Genomic DNA, 21,600 nt, shown 5'->3' on the forward strand with positions numbered 1-21,600 from the left:
CGTCAGAGCTATTGGTCTATAGTTCTTAGCTAATGCTTTGCTGCCACCTTTATGGAGTGGGACTATATCCGTTGTTTTAAGTGACTGTGGAATTTCACCCATGTCCAAGCTCCTCCTCCATAGTGTACTTAGGGCACGCGAGAGGGGTTTCTTGCAGTTCTTAATGAAAACAGAGTTCCACGAGTCTGGGCCCGGGGCTGAGTGCATAGGCATGTTGTCAATGGCTTTTTCGAAATCTATCGGAGTTAGGGTAATGTCGGAAATCTGGCATACATTTATGGAGTTTTGAGGCTCATTCATGAAGAAATCATTTGGGTCGTCGATCCTCAGACCGATTAGTGGTTCACTAAACACAGAGTCGTACTGGGATTTCAACATTTCACTCATTTCCTTGTTGTCATCTGTGTAAGTCCCATCCTGTCTGAGTAAGGGCCCGATACTAGATGTGGTATTTGCCTTGTTTTTGGCATATGAAAAGAAATATTTTGAATTTCTTTCAATTTCACTAATAGCTTTAAGCTCCTCCTGCCTTTCCTGGTTCCTGTAAGAGTCATTTAGCTTAAGTTCGATAGTTTCCACTTCCCTGGTCAGCGCCTCCTTTCGTGTATCAGATATTCTAGCACTCCTGAGGAGCTCAGTGACTCTTCGTCGTCTTCTGTAGAGTTATATTCTTGAAAACTATTGTTTTAACTACAGTCACATTAACTTGATTGAAGTCCATATGAGAAAAATTGCGTTACATTCATGAGACCTCCAGAAAAAAAAAACTTTAAATCTCATAATTTATCAAAAATAATAAGGTTCTTCATGCCTGACAAGATAGTTGGATGTGCAGTAGTGATGTGTAAATTAATAAATGTACTACATATAACTAAAAAGTTACCTCAAACCATTATTTTTTTTTTTTGTAAAGGAGTGTGAGGAAGCTCTAAGAGTATGTTGAGTACGGCAGTAATTACAGAGGAGGAGTCTGTATTGGTACACAGGGAAGCTAGGTTTATTTCTTTGTTCTAACACAATTTGAACTATGGGTTGGGACAAAGTGACCATACCACTATTTTCTTTGCATTATTAACTTTAATGAAAGAGCATTTAAGGTATCTGCATTTGTTCTTGTCATTTTCATACAACTGCAGTGTTGTTCTGTCCCATGCAAGAGATGGATGTGTGTGTCATGGTATTGTTTAAGTTGTCAATTCTACAGACATATTTATGTTCATGTAATCGTATTGAGATTGTGATTATATTGACGGGAAGTGCTAAACCCATAGCAGTCACACACTGTCTTTGGGATATGACATAAACACACTTGATCAAAGGAAAATGTAGGGCAGCTCCAATTAAATGGATCAAAAATCCCTCACTTTTGGTATTTTATCCAATGTAAACCTAATCATACCTTCCATGTGGTATACTGTAAACTCCTTCATCCTTCAATTCCAGGTTAGTTGTGTGAGTCCTTGTAAAATCCATGATGGTCTTGGTCTAGGTTGGATTTTTGTACAGTGGAGGAAAGTATGATACTTGCAAATGTATGTTCTGGGTAGCTGTCCTGGGATAACCCTCTACCCCTTCCTCCTTTCCACCCCAAATTTATATACCCTCTTAGCAAGCAGCGATGCCGTGTCTTCAGCTTTTCAAGATACTCTAGGATAAATCACACTATAGATGTTTTAAAACATTCTTGAGTTCTCCAGTATAACCATCAACACTTACAGCTCATTATACACATCAGCACATGTGATGTAGAGCCCAGTAGACCCACACGAACCTTCCCTCTCCTCCCTCCCTCCCTCTCCCTCTCTCTCCCCCTCCCACTCTCTCCCCCTCCCTCTCTCTCTTTCTCCCTCCCTCTCTTTTTTTTTTTTTTTTTTTTTTTTTTTACACAGGGTTTGACAAGGTTAAGAATCCCTAGCTTTATTGACAAGCTATTTACAGGTTAAGGATTCCTAACTTTATTGGCAAGCTAAGAGCTGTTACCTACATAAGCTCATTTGAAAGCATTTTTATTGTTATGAGACATACAAGTAGGGAACAGGATGAAGTTGGAGCCATCTGTGGGCCAGCATTTTCATTTGATCAACTTACTTTATCTCGTTGACATCATTATGCTGTACGAATGTGTTCCATACTCGAGTCATCCTGGGTATATATGATCTCAGATGGAGTGATGTTCTGGAGAAGGGTACAGCCAGAGTGAAGTTGTTGCTTTCTGCCCGTCTTGTGGCATAAAAGCTTGTTTCACGCTGTCCTCGAAGTGGATCCAAGTGTGGTACTTTGACAATATTGGCCTTGTACATAACAGTAAGGCCACCCACATCCCTCCTGTGTTGAAGGCTCTGCTGAAATGACAGATCTATCCAGGATGGGTCCAGGCGAGAGATGAGACGTCTTGCTCTGTTCTCTACTCTGTCAAGCAGTCGCAGATGAGAGGGGGGGGCAGGCAAACCAAGAAAGTGGAGCATACTCAAGGTGTGAGTGTACTTGTGCCTCGTACAGAATCTAGCAACCCCTACTGTCAAGCAGATGCGAGATACGGTGAAATACTGTAAGCTTCCTGGCTGCCTTGTTTGCAAGATTTACAACATGGTTCTTCATGGTCAGTTTGGAGTCAAATTTCACCCCAAGGATATCAACTTCTCCAGGTGCCAACACCCTCCCATTCATCCTTACTACTGCACCAGCATTACCATCATGGTGCCTAGAGACCATCATCATTTGCATTTTCTCAGGTACAAATGTTACTTGCCATCTATTTCCCCAAGCTGATATAGCTTTTAGCTGGTGATTGATGTAGCTTAGAGCAGCTGGCATTTCTTCTCTTGGATAAGTGAATGTCAGTGTACAGTCATCTGCATATGCATGGGATTCTGGGATGAGATGAAGGAGATCATTGAAGTAGACATTCCATAACAATGATCCCAGCACGCTTCCTTGTGGAACACTTACCCCAATAGGATGTCTTGCTGATTCCGTTCCATTGAGAACTACCCTTAGAGATCTACCATGAAGGTAATCACTGAGGAGACATAGCGTAGAGCCTGCAATTCCCAGTGCTTGAAGTTTTGCTAAGAGGCCCCGGTGCCACACCCGGTCGAAAGCGCCAGCAATGTCCAGTGCTACCACACAGCTGAGTTTGGATTCATCCAGTGACTGGTGCCACTTAGTGGAGAGGTTTAACAACAGATCAGCAGCAGAGTAACCTTTCCTGAAGCCATATTGACTATCACAAAGTAGTGAGTGGTAGTCAAAAAACTCTGTCATTTGTCTTGAGATTATTGTCTCAAGGATCTTACCAGTGATTGACAGGAGTGACACTGGTCTGTAGTTGCTGATTTCTGCTCTGCTTCCCCTCCATAGAGAGGGCCATTTACACTGTACTAGGCAGTGCTGAAAGATGCGAGTTAGAGGTGCTGCTAGCTGGTCTGCACATCTTCTCAACAATCTTGGGCTCAACTTGTCTGGGCCCACAGCCTTTTCTTGGTCAAGCGATTTAAGAAGGAAATGCACCTCCTCCTGCCTTATTGTCACCAATGACAGTTTTGACACAGTTCTTGCAGCTAGCCAAGGAGGGTCCCTTGCTGGATCAGGAACTTTCATTTTGGTAGCAAAGTGTTCAGCAAAGAGGTCAGCCTTCTCTTGACTACTAGTAGAGGTGGTCCCATCCTGTTGATTTAGAGGTGGAATGAGTTCATCAGGCAGATAACCTTGTCTGTCCTTGACCAGGGACCACCAGGTTTTGGAGCCTACCCTACCTGATGCTAGCTTTCTTTTAGTGTCCACCTCCCATTTAGCAATGGCCCACTTTTGAACGTCACCCATATGCCTACAGGCTTGCATGTGCAAGTTCCTGTTATAGGTGGTAGGATGTCTCTTATACCTTCGCCATGCTTTGTACTTAGCAGTAGCAGCCTCTCTACAACGAAAGCCAAACCAAGGCTGATCTGTAGGCTTCGTCACATATTGCCGGTGAGGAATGCGTTCTTGTTGTAGATTAAGGATGTGTCCAGTGAAGGCTTACACTTGGTTGTCAACATCCCCTTGGAGAAGAGCATTCCAATCGGTGGTGGCGAGCTCAGAGCAAAGGGCTGGCCAATTACCTCTTTCCCATAGCCAGGTTGTGCGTGTGGACTCCTCACCTCGTTCTGTTGGGATCTTAAGTGTTGTAAAAACAGCCTTGTGGTCAGACGATCCAACGTAGCCGAGGGGTAGACAAGTGACTATGCCTTCTGCCAGATCACTCACTACTGGGTCAAGGGAGGAGCCAGAGATATGAGTAGGGAAATCAACAAAGTTTCTCATGTCAAACACTGCAAGAAGGCCATCAAAGTCCCTCTGTATAAGGTGCTGGTTGAGGTTGCCAACAATTATAATATGTTGACAGTTGTGCTGTAGCAGAAGGGAGTCAATATTTTCCATTAGGAAGTTGATGGGGTCTGCATGTTGCCACTGAGGTCTGTACATTGCACATGCTAGTACAGAGGTACTAGTGTTTATACAGAGCTTGAAGAACTATCATTTCAAGATGTGTAGGGGTGGCAACATGAATGTGCTGGGCATGAACACTTTTAGAGAAGCACACAGCAACACCTCCTCCTTGCCCTTGCCTGTCTCTTCTCATCCATGAGGTGTAGCCAGCAATTCTTGCAAAATTTTCTGGAGTCCTGTCATCCAAAAATGTTTCAACAACAGCTATCATGTCGGGACATCGAGTGTTCACAAAACTATGTGTGAGCTCTCCAACATTAGTAATGAAACCTCTAATGTTGGCCAACAGGATGCCGATAGACTGGCTCCTCATGATGAAGTGGTCAGCTTGAGGTGGTGGGTGTGTAGGGAATGTAAGGTGCCTGCCCTTGAGAGAGGTAGGGTACTGAGGCAGCTGCAGGGATGTAGGTCTGTGGTCTTGTATAAGGCACAATACCACCTGCTGGGCTGGGATAGGAGTAGCTAAGTGGGTGACATGTGAGAGTGTTCACCAATTCAGAGATCCTGCTGGTTTGTTATGAGAACAGGTCTCTAAACAGGTGGCCCTGTCTGTCAAGTTCCTTTTTCTTCCAACACTGGTCCTCCTGATGTCCTTTCTTGTAGCAGTAATTACACCTGGTATCTCGCAGGCAGTTGTTGGCAGTGTGCCCCTTCCGGTGACAACGAGAGCACAGCCTAGGTGCCTTGGAGGGTGGACTAGGATTTGTTGCACCTCCTGTGTTTTGCAGATTTGTCCTCAGATTCTGCCGCTGGAACTGTGTTAGTGGAGGGTGAGACGGCTGTAGATGTCTCTGTCTGTCTGTCTCTGTCTGTCTGTCTCTCTCTGTCTGTCTCTGTCTGTCTGTCTCTCTCTCTCTGTCTCTGTCTGTCTGTCTGTCTGTCTCTCTCTCTCTCTCTGTCTCTCTCTCTCTCTCTCTCTCTCTCATTAGAATGTAAGTTAAGATGAACTGTATTAATTTTTAAAATATTCTGTATTAGTTTTGATAATACTTAAGAAGCTTTTTTGTAACATAACAGTATTTTTCTCATATATTCTTTACATAAGTTATTTGTCACTGAGCAGAGATTTTCAGTTATGTATGACATTATGAGAGAGTTTACTGTAGTGTACAGTATGAGAGAGTTTACTGTAGTGTACATTATGTATGAGAGGGTTTACTGTAGTGTACAGTATGAAATAGTTTACTGTAGTGTATAGTATGTATGAGAGGGTTTACTGTAGTGTGCAGTATGAGAGTGTTTACTGTAGTGTACAGTATGTATGAGAGAGTTTACTGTAGTGTACAGTATGTATGAGAGAGTTTACTGTAGTGTACAGTATGAGAGAGTTTACTGTAGTGTACGGCATGAGAGAGTTTACTGTAGTGTACATAATGTATGAGAGGGTTTACTGTAGTGTACAGTATGAGAGAGTTTACTGTAGTGTACAGTATGAGAGAGTTTACTGTAGTGTACAGTATGAAAGAGTTTACTGTAGTGTATAGTATGTATGAGAGGGTTTACTGTAGTGTACAATATGAGTGTTTACTGTAGTGTACAATATGAGTGTTTACTGTAGTGTACAGTATGTATGAGAGGGTTTACTGTAGTGTACAGTATGAGAGAGAGACAGTGGACTCACATTAAGAGACTCCTGTCACCTCACTGTGAGGACTGTCATGCTGAGCTGTCAGCACCTTGCTGTGAGGACTGTCATACTGAGCTGTCAGCACCTTGCTGTGAGGACTGTCATACTGAGCTGTCAGCACCTCACTGTGAGGACTGTCATACTGAGCCGTCAGGTTAATTATGTTCTAATGGACTGTCTCGTATCAGTGAGCATGCAGACTTCGCTTAAGAAATTTGACCTTGGCAGAAGTTCTACTCACTTTTTTAACAGAGACTGACTCATTGTACATCTGTGATATATTTGGCACCTGCTGTAATCACTACCCTTGTACATCACACCACTGCACTGTATGACTTTACACCAGTTTAGTTCTTACTTTTAATATTATATATACTAGTATGATTCAGTACAGAACATAAGTGATGGCTGATAAACATTACAGATTATTTATCAATGCTGCTGTTTGCAATAATGTTTTTGGGGAACCCCGGTTTGATACAAATGTCTCATGAATAGGTGTTTAGTAGACTGGGGCCGGAAAAATTTGGGTTTGATAGATCTCCTTTTGCTGCCCAGATTTAAATGTGCTCGGGTTTTTGGGAAACTCAGCACTATCCCCTCACCCTTTTGGGTTTTTTAGAAGATTCCCCAGTGCCTTCCTGTTAAATCAGAAATTCGGCCCTTTTTTTTGTATAAAAAAGGCATGACCAATTTGGTGGGCAATATCCAGAATATTTAAAATTTTTCCAAGGAAACTGAAAAATCACTGTTTTAAAGTTTATTATCAGGGGTAATTTTTTAATAACAAATTTTGACTTTGTATGAGTTAAAGGTGTACAAGGTTTCCCTTTGCCTCCTTTTTCTCTCACTTTTAAATACCCTGTTTTTTTTTAACTTCTGGTCCCCCAAAATTGTAGAAAATTTTTTTGCTTTGGGTTGTAAACGGGTTGTCAACCTGGACCTTTCCTTCAGTGCAGTAACTCTCAAGCTGGTTCTAGTGGCATTAAAAGAAGGGAAGTAACCCCGGAAAAGGGCTTGCTACCTCAAGTCCTCATGGAACGGGATTCCCCTTGCAAACAATAACTTCCACCATCTCCCCTCCTCCCATCCCATCAATCATCACCAGATCTTCAATAAAGGTAAGTGTAAGTATTCTTTATTTAGTACAGTAGTAATTGTGCATTTCTTTTTTTGGGTGTATAAAAATGTATATTTCATGTGGTAATTTTTTTTTTCATACTTTGGGGTGTCAGGAATGGACTAATTTGATTTCTCTTATTTATTGTGGGGAAAATTAATTTGGCTAACGATAATTTTGGCTAATGATGAGCTCTCAGGAACGGATTAATACATATCGTTATGCGAGGGTCCACTGTACTATATATTTTATTGCCCCATTTATTATGCGAATTGAATTTTGTGTATTTACTCTTATGAGTTATATGAAATACTTTCAATACACATTACAGTCATGTCTATCTGTCATTCATTGTTTCCGACTCGCAGAGTTCACTTACAAGGTATCCAGAAATTAACTCCCCCACATACCATTGGCCTTCATACAGAACAATGGTTGTCAACGAACCACAAGGAGTCATTTTTATTCTGGGTCCCTAGACATTCAGATGTTCAGGACAATGAACGTACAAACTCAACTGCTCAATCAGCTATTCAAGAACTACCAATTTCCCAAAGGAGTGTGCCTTCCTCAAGACTATTTTTCAGCACTATCAACAACTTCAAAATTACAGGCAATAACACTGGTCAGAGTTAGAACACAACAAACTGTTCCATATCAAACCACAGTTAGATTCCTGGCCATCAGCTTTGCACCATTGTTGAGTTTGGAAAATCTCATGTTTACAAATTAGACACACACGGATACCTCCTGGGGAATTGTGTGGCACCTCTACAAGGATTACCAGGTCACATTGTTAGTTCTCAATATTTTGCTAAACTGTCCTGTCCATCAGAGAACTTGCTGACATCTGACATTCTCACCATTTTGCTGACATCCCTTGATGTTCTCACCATCTTGCTGAAAACCTTTAATGTAGATCTGCCACCTTTTCAAATAAAAGTAACTTATTTACCAGCTCTGACTTCAATTTCACACTTAACCCCAATCTTCACTACCTCCTCTCTCGCACCGTTCTCCTTGCAGCACTCCATGACCCATTAAGGTTTAGCATATGATTTTGAATATAATAATGGACTGGTGTTCCAAGGAATTGCAGATATCCTCTCTTTTCTAGGATCACACCTAATTATAGTATCACCTGTTTCCCGAGCTCTGTTTCACCCTAGTGGGTATAGTGCTTTCTATTATTTTAATAATAAGATGGATAATAAAATATTATTACAAAAAAAATGCGACTTTATTTGGTCGACTGGAATATACAGTGCCATTATTAATGGTAAAGATACAGGTAAATGAATCCCTGAAGACTTGCAATATAAACAAAGAAACCTGGTGAATGGTTACAACAAACAGATGGTGTGAACTATGGCTAATGGGGACCAGATGGTGTGGATATATCACAAGGTTAAAAACATTGCAAAACATGTGCACTTAAAACTAATATGACCGAGTCAACAGTAGCCTATATGTACAGGAAAATATATTACAAAAAATTATTGAGCTGTGCAAAAGGTGCCCAATGTTGAGTTGAAGATGATACATGGCTTCACGAAACTGTAATAATGTGATTCCAAACAAATCGCTAAACGGGTGGGGTTCAAACCCATGGCAGGCGAGTGTGGATGAATCCTATTATAACCAGGTGGCCCAGTGGTTAACACACTGGCCTGTGAGTTTTAAGACTCTGCTACATGGGTTCAAGCCTCACCCATTCTGTGATTTAATACATGGAGTGAGAATAACTGATGTCTGCCAATAAACACCAGTATGATACATGGAGTGACACTTAGCATATTAACAATCATATAAAAATATTAAAATATGTCTTGATATACAAAATTACATAACATTTAACAAATACACCTGACAGATAAACTCTGTAGTGACGTCTCAGAATACAACATTGACTTACTGATGTCTTGCCCGAGACATCTGCTGTAAGCCCGTCGCCCTGATGACTGAAATAAATACAGCCAACATATCACATATAAAAATATATAGGGTGCCCGCCCTATCTTGATATCACTTGTATAAATATAGTACTTTAATATGTAATAGGGTTATCTAAAGCTTAACGTAATGTAACCATAGACTAAGAATAATGGTGACTGATGGATCAGGAAACGGTACACTCTCCTGACACTAGTCAGGAAGCAGCACACTCTCCTGACACTGGTCATTCTCCTGATGCTGGTCCAATAATCTACAAAGAGAAAGATAATGGTTGTTAACTAGCAGGAAATATTAAACACAAAATAAAGGCTACATCAAAATATGACAGAACAGAAAGTTAGGTGAAGGCTGTCGCTATTTCCTCAGTAAAACAGTTACAATTAACTATCTCCTCACTGGAGGTTCCTTTATGCCAATAAGGGGTTCTTGATTTAGGGAAATAAACCTGTGCTTCCCTTCCTTACATTGAAGCTGAAAACCTCCCAGGCCCCTAGGTGCTGTATGACCCCCCTAAGGGTTTAGTACTCCACGATTATATAATTATAATCATAAGCAAGTGCCAAACCCGTAAAGGTCATATAGCTCCACGATTATAAAAATGTTATCAAGTACATAAGTTGGAAGCAGTTATTATGTATGTAGCTTATATATAAATACAGACATCAGCAGCAAGATGGAGGTGGTGTTACATAGCCAGTCTTCACTCAGTTTTGTCCCTCAAGGGAGGTTCCTTGATGCTGGTGAAGGGCTCTTGTTCTAGAGAATTGGATCTGTGCTCCAGTTCCGTTAATTAAGCCTGAATACCTTCCAACTCCCCCCCCACAGGTGCAGTATAATCACCCATGATTATAATAATAATTCACCCAACTTCATGAGTGTGGCCTGTGTGTGTGTGATGAACAAATCATTAGAGATCTCTTATCAAACTGCTTGAAACATACTGAAAAATTGCTAATTAAAACTTAAACTTCTCCACAGTGGGACGAAATAAATAGAAACTCAAAAGCAAATAAGAAAGCTTTGAATGATGAAAAATATTTGGGCTTCTCCCTGAAGCCATTTGAAGAGCTCATTTCTATTACCACATCTTTCGTATAGGCACAAATAGTTTTTTTTTATTATATAATATGGTGTACTAAGCTTAAAGAATTCATTGATATGCAAAGTTGTTGGATTATACAACACACAAGGTTTTGAAATATACATTACAAATATACAAGTGTGTTTCTCAAAAGTTACATTACAAATATTTCATTCAACTCCTCAGAGCTGGGGCTCATACCCAGGATGTAACAGGCATTACCTTTCTGCTACTGGAATGGAAAACTAGCTGCCCTAGGATCCCTAGTTGCCCTGATGAGTCTTTTGCCTATCTCCTTAAGGAACTTGTATATGCTCTTTCCCTACGAGCTAAAGGTCCTGCAGACTATACAACCATACATAATGATGGTAAATTCAACATATTTTTTTTTTGACTTTTAGGAATCCCTAAATCTGGCAGCTGCCTCTCCTTCCTCCTTGCTGTAATGAAGATACTTCACAGCTAGTGTGGATGCACATTAGAGCACTCCAGGAAGATTTGAATAGACTGATGCAGTGGTCAGAGAAGTGGCAGATGCAATTTAATATAGACAAATGCAAAGTTCTAAATGTTGGACAGGACAATAACCATGCCCATATAAACTAAATAATGCAGATCTTAATATTATGGATTGCGAAAAAGATTTAGGAGTTCTGGTTAGAGGTAATCTGGAACCAATACAACAGTGCATCAGTGTTCGCAATAAAGCGAACAGAATCCTTGGCTTCATATCGAAAAGCATAAATAATAGGAGTCCTCGGGTTAAATAACAAAAAAGGCACAATACCGTGACTGGAACGATACACAAATAACCCGCACATAAAAGAGAGAAGCTTACGACGACGTTTCGGTCCGACTTGGACCATTGACAAAGTCACACTAACCAGAGGTGGAGCAGGACGGCTATGTCTGATATAGGCAGGAAGAGGTAGGTGGTAGTGGTAATGGTAGTAGTAGTAGTACAATAGTTGTATATAATACCGACACAGATGAAATTAAGACACATGCACAACACCCGGGCACCCCCATCATAGACGTTTCGCCATCCAGCCAGCCACTGGATGGCGAAACGTCCACAACAAAGACAACCAGACGCCGCACATGTGTCTCAATTTCATCAGTAGTTGTAGTAGTAGTAGAAGAAGAAAAGGTAGTAGAAGTGGGAAATAAAAAGGACGAGCCAGTCAAATACAAAGGAAGGGGAGCACTGCAAGAGAGGAGAGCAAGTGCACAGAGGTGCGTGAAAGGGAAGTGGTGAAATAAATGAAGGAACAGAAACACGAGACAGGAGAGAGAAAGACAACCCAGAGGAGAAAAGGAAAGAGGAAAGGGGAAGAGGAAGAAGAAAAAGAAAAAGAAAAAATGAGGATTCAGGTTAAGTCACGGGTGTTCTGAAGTTTGGAGCATTTTACAATGTAGTGGGAGAGGAAGGCATCTACAGAGACGAAGCCAGGGCTAAGGTTCATACAAGGAAAGTTGTGTATTAGAGAGGATTCAACTAGACGGTGACTGTTCGAGTTGGAAGTAGGGAAGACAGTTTTAGCAGAAGACCAGTCAATAGGATGGCTATGATCTCTGACGTGACAGAAAAGAGCATTGTTAGTGTCGGCAAGCCTAACACTATTTTTGTGCTCCCTAAGTCTGTCAGAAAGAGATCGACCAGTTTCTCCGAAGTATTGAAGAGGACAGGAGGAGCAAGAAATAGAGTAGACACCAGGAACATCTGTAGAGGGAGGAGAGGTATGAACGAGATTAGTGTGAAGAGTGTTAGTCTGGCGGAAGGTAAGCTTGATGTCTAAGGGACGGAGAGAATTGTTGAGATTAGAAAGACTGGAAATGTAGGGAAGGCAGAGGATAGAAGAGTTCCCATGAGTAGAGTGTTTGGGAGAGAAGAAATTGCATTTAGCACGTGAGAGGGCAGACTATGAAATGGGAAGGGTAGCCAAGACGGGAGAACGAATTATGAAGAGTGGAAATTTCTGCTGGAAGGAACTGAGGATCACAGATGCGGAGAGCACGGAGAAAGAGGGAGATAACACTTTTCTTGACAGGGGAAGCATGACAGGAAAAGTAGTGAATGTACATGCCACTGTGCATAGGTTTACGGTAAACAGAAAAGGAAAAACCTGTATCTGAGCGGTGGACATGGACATCAAGGAAAGGAAGCAAGGAATTAGATTCCCATTCAGTTTTAAACTTAATGGAAGGGGCAAGATTATTAAGAGCTTCAAGAAAAGGTTGGAAGAGACTGGAGTCATGAGGCCACAGAGCAAAGATGTCATCCACATAGCGGAGCCAGAGTGAAGGTTGCACATCGAGGGTAGGAAGAAGAACAGTCTCGAAGTATTCCATGTAAAGATTAGCAAGGACAGGAGAGAGAGGAGAGCCCATAGCGACACCGAAGGTTTGAGAATAATATTTCCCTTGGAAGGAAAAGGAATTAGAGTCCACACAGAGACAGATCAGATCAAGAAAGACATCAGTGAGGATAGGGAGATGAAGAAACCCTTCATGGGCCTTCTCTCTAAGGAAATCAAGGACATCATCAAGAGGGACATTGGTGAAGAGGGACTCAACGTCAAGACTAAGCATCTTACAGGTTGGGAGAGAGCGAACCCGTTCAATGAAGTCTTGAGAGTGACGGAGGTGGGCAGGAGAAAAAGTACCAAGAAAGGGAGTGAGGATTTTGGCCAGCCAAGAAGCAAGAGAATAAGAGACAGAACCTCTAGAGGATATGATAGGACGAAGAGGAATATCAGGTTTATGAGTTTTGGGAAGGCCATAGAAATAGGGAAGAGAGGGACAGATGACACGAAACCGTTGAACAAGGTCAAAGTCAGGAGGACAGAGGTCGGAGAGAGTCCTTAGTTTTTTGTTGAAAGTTCTCTTGATGCGATCAAGAGGGTTGGAAACGAGAGGAGTGTAGGTGCGTGAGTCAGAGAGCAAGACATCAGCTTTACGGAGGTAATCCTCGCGATCAAGGATAACTACCGAATTACCTTTGTCAGTATTATATACAACTCTTGTACTACTACTACTACTACCACCACCTCTTCCTGCCTTTAAATAGCCATCCTGCTCCACCTCTGGTTAGTGTGACTTTGTCAATGGTCCAAGTCGGACCGAAACGTCGTTGTATGCTTCTCTCTTTTATGTGCGGGTTATTTGTGTATAGTCCTCGGGTTGTTCTTCAACTCTATATGTTTATCCTTGGTTAGGCCTCATTTAGATTATGCTGCACAGTTTTGGTCACCGTATTACAGATTTGATATAAATGCACTGGAAAACGTACAAAGGAGGATGACGAAGTTGATCCCATGTATCAGAAATCTTCCTTATGAGGATAGACTGAGGGCCCTGAATCTGCACTCTAGAAAGGCGTAGAATTAGGGGGGATATGATCGAGGTGTATAAATGGAAGACAGGAATTAATAAATGGGATGTAAATAGCATGCTAAAAAATATCTAGCAGAGACAGGACTTGCAGCAATGGCTTTAAGTTGGAAAAATTCAGTTTCAGGAAGGTTATAGGAAAGCATTGGTTTGCCCCAGTGGCCTGGTGGCTAAAGCTCTCGCTTCACACACGGAGGGCCCGGGTTCGATTTCCGGTGGGGTGGAAACATTTAGACGTGTTTCATTACACCTGTTGTCGTGTTCACCTAGCAGTAAATAGGTACCTGGGTGTTAGTCGACTTGTGTGGGTCGCATCCTGGGGGACAAGATTGAGGACCCCAATGGAAATAAGAGAGATAGTCCTCGATGACACACTGACTTTCTTGGGTTATCCTGAGTGGCTAACCCTTTGGGGTTAAAAATCCGAAGAAAATCTTATCTTATCTTTTCTTAATAGAGTTGTGGATGAGTGGAACAAACTCGCGAGTACAGTTTAGAGGCTAAAACGTTGTGTAGTTTTAAAAATAGGTTAGATAAATACGTGAGTGGGTGCGAGTTGGACCTGACTAGCTTGTGCTACTAGGTCAGATGCCGTGCTCCTTCCTTAAGTGAATGTGACCTGACCTGACTAGGTTGGGGTATTGGCTTAAGCCAGTAGGAGACTTGGACCTGCCTCACATGGGCCAGTAGGCCTGCTGCAGTGTTCCTTCTTTCTTATGTTCTTATGTGTAGTCCCACGGCACCACTTGCCATTTATCCTGGATTGCAAAATAAATCCATCTGCACACTTTTGGTTACCATCAAATATATATAGTTTTGGTGGCTCCCTTGTTGCTGAGCATCCGGCTTTTGCAAGGCTTCTCTTGATGTTAATCTCTTCATTCCTTTCCCTCAGATATACAGCAAACATGACCATGGTACCTGAAACAGTCAGTGCACTGCCACAGACACCTCTGTTTTCAGCCAGGATAGGAGTAGCAAAGCAAAGTTCAGCACTGATGTGGTTGGTGTGTGTTGAGGCGTGTATTAACCAACGACTTGGGAACAAACAATCAGTTAAATTAGACACATGTGCAACTCTTGGGTATCTTTATTGAGGAAACGTTTCGCCACACAGTGGCTTCATCAGTCCATACAAAGAATAAACTTGAAGAACAGGAGGAGAATGAGGTAATCAGTCCCTCAGCCTTGAGTCGATGTTGTCAGTCCATCAATCTTAATAGAATACGGCATATGAGGGAAGATGCAGCTTATAAACCGTATGGCAGGAGAGGTGCAGCAGTCGTAGGTGGTGTCACATTTGTCCAATGTGGAAGTAGGTGGTGCCCAAGGGTTAGGCAAGCTTGCCTAACCCTTGGGCACCACCTACGACTGCTGCACCTCTCCAGCCATACGGTTTATAAGCTGCATCTCCGCTCATATGCCGTATTCTATTCAAGATTGATGGACTGACCACATCGACTCAAGGCTGAGGGACTGATTACCTCATTCTCCTCCTGTTCAAGTTTATCCTTTGTATGGACTGATGAAGCCACTGTGTGGCGAAACGTTTCCTCAATAAAGATACCCAAGAGTTGCACATGTGTCTAATTTATCAACATGTCGGTTCTCTGAACCATTCATCTACAACAAACAATCAACAGAAAATTCTTTGTTAGAGGAGCGTTCACTGCCAGAAGAACTCTACCCTTCAACAACTCTCTCAAGTATTGTTGAGTCTATATTCTCCACTACTGGATCATCCCAGTGTGAATGTAGTTGTTGGGGGAAACATGTCTGGTTGTGTAGCTTGTTAGAGTGTCCTAAAACCTGGCTCCATTACCTTCATTCAGGTCATGAATCCCAACATGATCCCAAAGGTGTTCAGGGAGAAGTGTTGCTACAAGTTTGCTGGATGCCACACACGAGGACAGCAATCAGAGAGTGCAATCTGTGATGCCTTTCATCAAGTCAATTGTTCTCTCTAGGCTGTGCTGTATGATCCTAGTGGGTTTAGCGCTTCTTTTTTATTATAATCATCTCTCTAGGATGGATTATTGCTGTACACTAACGGCCCCTTTCAAGGCAGGTAAAATTGCAGTGCTGGAGAATATACAGCGTATGTAAGATAAAGCACCTTAATTACTGGGAAGGTTGAAGTCTCTTGATTTGTATTCCTTGCAGTGCAGTTAAGAAAGATGCATTATAATATATACTTGGAAAGTCCTAGAGGGACCAGTCCCAAATCTGCACACCAAAATCACGCCCTACGAAAGCAAGAGACTTGGTAGGAGATGCAACATTCCCCCAATGAAAAGCACACAAAGTGTCAAGGGACCAAGACTGTTCAACTGCCTCCCAGCATGCATAAGGGGGATTACCAATAGATCTCTGGCTGTCTTCAAGAGGGAACTGGAAAGACACCTTAAGTTAGTACCTGACCAGCCGGGCAGCGACTCGTACATTGGTTTACATGCGACCAGCAGCAACAGCCTAGTTGATCAGGCCCTGATCACTGCGAGGCCTGGTCATGGACAGGGCCGTGGGAGCATTGACCCCCTAAAACCCCCTCCAGGAAAGTGTAGCTTGATCCCACTGTCCATCTTGTAGAGTAAGGTTGAGTACTTTTGTAAATATCGACCTCAGAAGACTCAGTCATGCAGTGTAAGGCTGTCATAAGGTACACATCTTAGGAAACATGTTAGCCTGGGCAGACTTAAGTGAGAAGGTAAAAGGCATCATGGGTGTTTAAGTATACCTGGAGAGGATTTCGGGGGTCAACGACCCCGTGGGACAGTCTGTGACCAGGCCTCATGGTAGATCAGCACCTGATCAACCAGGCTGTTACTGCTGGTTGCCCACAAACCGACGTACGAAGCACAGCCCGGCTAGTCAAGTACTGACTTTAGGTGCCTGTCCAGCACCTTCTTGAAGACAACCAGGGGTCTATTGGTAATCCCTCTTATGTATGCTGGGAGTCAGTTGTCTATTCTTTGTTCCATCCTCCTCAAATCATCTTTTTGGTCAATGATACTAGTTCCAAGAGGTGCTCCAAGAAGGCCACTTTATGGGGGCAGTGAATGGTGCACCTAGCAGTATGGATCTCATTGCACTGATCACTTGTTGATTACCTGAGATGATTTTGCATTTAGGTGGAATAAAGAAGAGTCCCTTGGCGTGTCCTTGTGTCATCACCTGAACAAGATCTACTAAGAGACTCCTTTGTGCGTGCCAGTGTGCCATCATCCAAGAACCAAATGTTTACTGCATTGATCAATATGACGGTGATTTCTCTAACTATTGTCCGGAAGAGAATTGGGGCAGTAGGATCCCCTTGCTGGACACCCTCCAATGAAAAGACTTCATGCTCCCCAAACAGGAGCATCGATTCCTTGTTGTATCCAGCTGAAACAAAAGGGAAGAGACTAGAAGAATGTTCTTGTACAGCTGTAACTCAATACCAAGTGTCTTTTTCAGTAATTAAATTCATTCTTGGAATCTAAATTTAGTCATGTATTGTTTTTAGGCAGTTATCAATATACGCCTTTGTTGCATGAACTGCCTTGAGAGACCTCAAAGCCAAGCTACTCTGGTTGAAGCATCATGGCTGCATCATGGCTGCATCAGTGCAAATACTTCGGACAGCAGCTTTAGAAATGAGGCGACAATGATTATTGTTCATAGCAATGAGCCTAATCCCTCCATCTTTCTTTTTCAAGGCACACAGCGATATATCAAAGAAAGGTTTAATAATTTTGTCAGCAATCACACCGACCAAGGAGTTAACAAACTTCGTGATCTCCAGTAAGAGTGTCTACATCCTTCCCGAGAGCTAAACTATTTACTAAATGCTGGGGTCTACTTGCAGCGTAGTGTCTTCCAGCCAGGCGGGAACGACATAATTGCTTTGCAAATGTTTGATTCTTGCACTGGGATGCTGATTGATGGTTGGTAGAACGTTTAGGATAGTGGAATCTTCACTTCTTTTTTTCAGAGGGTCTGCAAGTTTCTCAGCTGCGTGTGGACGAGTCCTGATAGCCGTTGCTTTGATTTCATCTAAGATGTTATCTGATGAGATGATATCTGTTGGGGTGTGTTCAGGAGCTTGAAGTGGTTAGAGGTTATCACATTCCATAGAAGGACATACTAAACCAGGGCAGCTACCATGTTTACGTAGGAAGTCATTGGAATTAAGAAAATAAACCTATGAACAAGGTCTACACTTACCTCTCCTAACATTGCCAGCTGCGCCATTCCCTTGGCTACTAGCTTCCTTCTGATGAACACCCATCCAGCTAGCTAGAGTGTCTGAATAAGTTACAATATGCTGGGTGGAGCAAGGGTGAGGAGAGGGTGTATGGTGGATATGAAATAAAAATGGGTAAGGTTTTGCTGTCAGAATTGTTGAGAGTAGCGGCTAGATTTTGTTTTATATCCAGGGAGGTATTACCGTCCTGTCACATGAGCATACAACAACCACCCTGACATGTACTGCCGTCCTTTCATACGAGCAGACAGCAAACATCCAGTGAGGAACCTCCGTCCTGTCAAACAAGAAACTGAAGCTTCCTATACGTGTTAACTCTGGCAGGATTCATGTCTCATGAACACGTAAGATGGCAAATAAATCCCTCTCTCATGAACATTTAAGATGGCAGGTATATCTTATGTGTTCAAGAGATATTGACCTGCCATCTAACAGCTTTCTCTTATATTCACTGAATACCTAATGTCTGCTTTTGTGTGTGTATTACGTGAAACAGTAGACACACATCTTGAGGATAAACGTGTAATACACATTGTGATACATACTTGTAATGAACATGTATAACAGCGTGTTACACACGTTTAATACAACGGAGGACAAAACTTACCTGCACTAGACGTGTTTGAGTGTCATGGTTGGTCTAGTAGCCTCCACTGCCGTAGTTACACACTGTGGTGTAGTGAGGTTCGGTCTTGGTCTGGGTGATGGTGACGTAGCCATGCTTGGTGACCGTCACCGTCACGTACATGTTACGTTTCTTAGTCTGGATATCGGTCTTGGTGACGTAGTGGGGCTCGTCCTCCGACACTGTCACGTACTTCTGTTCCACCTTGGTCTCCGTCACATAGTGAGGCTCCTGCACCGTCTTGTACACGTGTTGCGTCACCGTCACGTAGTATGGAACCTGAAACACAACTGATCCTCAACAAATGTATTACACGAGATTAATAACTGTGGTCACTGCTGGACACAGACACGACTTGCCTATAATTTATACTTTTATCTATGACACGAGCATTTATGCAGTGCTGTATGACCCTTATGGGTTTAGGTCTTGGTTTTGATAATAATAATTTGAGCATTTATAATATGCGAGATGTTAGTTCTGTATGAATGTCGAGGCGAGTTGACAATATTTGACCAGGAGGGAGTTTTGTACCCCATACCCATCCTGTGGGCGGTAGTCATCCCATACCCATCCTGTAGGCGGTAGTCACCCCATACCCATCCTGTGGGCGGTAGTTACCCCATACCCATCCTGTGGGCGGTAGTCACCCCATACCCATCTTTTGGGCGGTAGTCACCCCATACCCATCCTGTGGGCGGTAGTCACCCCATACCCATCCTGTGGGTGGTAGCCACCCCATACCCATCCTGTGGGTGGTAGCCACCCCATACCCATCCTGTGGGCGGTAGTCGCCCCATACCCATCCTGTGGGTGGTAGTCACCCCAGACCATCCTGTGGGTGGTAGTTACCCCAGACCATCCTGTGGGTGGTAGTTACCCCAGACCATCCTGTGGGTGGTAGTTACCCCAGACCATCCTGTGGGTGGTAGTTACCCCAGACCATCCTGTGGGTGGTAGTTACCCCTGACCATCCTATGGGTGGTAGTAACCCCAGACCATCCTGTGGGTGGCAGTCACCCCCTACCCATCCTGTGAGCGGTAGTCACCCCATACCCATCCTCTGAGTGGTAGTTACCCTATACCTATCCTGTGGGCGGTAGTCACCCCATACCCATCCTGTGGGCGACAGTCACCCCATACCCATCCTGTGGGCGACAGTCACCCCATACCCATCCTCCGAGTGGTCGTCACCTTATACCCATCCTTTGGATGGTAGTCAGCCCATACCCATCCTGTAGGCGGTAGTCACCCCATACCCATCCTGTGGGTGCTAGTCATCCCATACACATCCTGTGGGCGGTAGTCACCCCATACCCATCTTTTGGGCGGTAGTCACCCCATACCCATCCTGTGGGCGGTAGTCACCCCATACCCATCCTGTGGGTGGTAATCACCCCATACCCATCCTGTGGGTGGTAGCCACCCCATACCCATCCTGTGGGTGGTAGCCACCCCATACCCATCCTGTGGGCGGTAGTCACCCCATACCCATCCTGTGGGTGGTAGTCACCCCATAACCATCCTGTGGGTGGTAGTCACCCCATAACCATCCTCTGGACGGCAGTCAAACATTGCAGAGGTACAAATTGGGTCCAGGGACTGTACCTCGACATTACAGAGGTACATAATGGATCCAGGGACTGTACCTCAACATTACAGTGGTACATAATGGGTCCAGGGACTGTACCTCAACATTACAGAGGTATGTAATGGGTCCTGGGACTGTACCTCAACATTACAGAGATATGTAATGGGTCCAGGGACTGTACCTCAACATTACAGAGGTACATAATGGGTCCTGGGACTGTACCTCAACATTACAGTGGTACATAATGGGTCCAAGGACTGTACCCCAACATTACAGAGGTACATAATGGGTCCAAGGACTGTACCCCAACATCACAGAGGTACATAATGGGTCCAAGGACTGTACCTCAACATTACAGAGGTACATAATGGGTCCAAGGACTGTACCTCAACATTACAGAGGTACATAATGGGTCCAGGGACTGTACCCCAACATTAGAGGTACATAATGGGTCCAAGGACTGTACCTCAACATTACAGAGGTACATAATGGGTCCAAGGACTGTACCCCAACATTACAGAGGTACATAATGGGTCCAGGGACTGTACCCCAACATTACAGAGGTACATAATGGGACCCAGTGATCATATTGCATATATAACGTATTTTACCATTTCATTTCATTTTATATAGCTAATATTTTCAATATTGGCTAAATTGCAAATATCTTGTTTTATATAATTATCTGACTTAGTTTATGGCATTAGGTAGGATGTAACAATTTACACTTTATTCCGTACTTATTGTTGGAGAGTTCTGAGTGGCTGCCAGCACTGGCAAACTACCTTGTTAATTACCACCTCGTTTGTTTACCTGCCATCTCTGTCCTGAGTTTCCCTGTCTTCTGATATGTTTATTTTTTCACTATAATCTACCTTGTCCATAATTACTATCACATTTCCTTTATCTGTTTCGTAAGGTAAAGTCCAGGATGTTTCCTTAATTCATGGTATAACTTAATAAAGCTCAGACCTCTGTAACACAAAGTTGCTAAACAGACAAAGCGAATGCGATAGTAATTATGGATAAGGTAGAATATAAGCGAAAAATAATATATTATTAAGTTTCTCTGTACATTTTCTAGGTTAGCAATTTCACCTGCCTTGAAAGGTGCTGTTAGTGTGCAGCAATATTCCAGCCTAGATAGAACAAGCGACCTGAAGTGTGTCATCATGGGCTTGGCATCCCTAGTTTTGAAGGTTCTCATTATCCATCCTGTCATTTTTCTAGCAGATGCGATTGATACAATGTTATGGTCCTTGAAGGTGAGATCCTCCGACATGATCACTCCCAGGTCTTTTACGTTAGTTTTTCGCTCTGTTGTGTAGTAGGAATTTGTTTTATACTCCGATAGTTTTAATTTTCTCACGTTTTCCATATGGGAGTAATTGAAATTTTTCATCATTGAATTTCATATTGTTTTCTGCGGCCCATTTAAAGATTTGGTTGATGTCCGCCTGGAGCCTTGCAGTC

The 21,600-nt window shown here is 43.0% G+C and overlaps 1 protein-coding gene across 5 annotated transcripts in view; it reads right to left on the reverse strand.

Annotated features, from left to right (window-relative positions):
- Positions 1–9,406: 9,406 nt before the first annotated feature.
- Positions 9,407–21,600, reverse strand: part of LOC138853964 (uncharacterized) — a 179,914-nt gene continuing 167,720 nt past the window's right edge. For all 5 annotated transcript variants that reach the window (XM_070094102.1, XM_070094094.1, XM_070094088.1 and 2 more), the window contains 2 exons: positions 18,519–18,815; positions 9,407–9,441 (listed from right to left, as the gene is read on the reverse strand). In XM_070094102.1, the coding sequence (XP_069950203.1) occupies positions 18,552–18,815 (264 nt within the window). In that variant the 3' untranslated portion in view covers positions 9,407–9,441; positions 18,519–18,551. The remainder of the gene's footprint in view (positions 9,442–18,518; positions 18,816–21,600) is intronic.

This window comes from Cherax quadricarinatus, chromosome 4 (assembly GCF_038502225.1).
Source record: "Cherax quadricarinatus isolate ZL_2023a chromosome 4, ASM3850222v1, whole genome shotgun sequence".
Taxonomy (NCBI): domain Eukaryota; kingdom Metazoa; phylum Arthropoda; class Malacostraca; order Decapoda; family Parastacidae; genus Cherax; species Cherax quadricarinatus.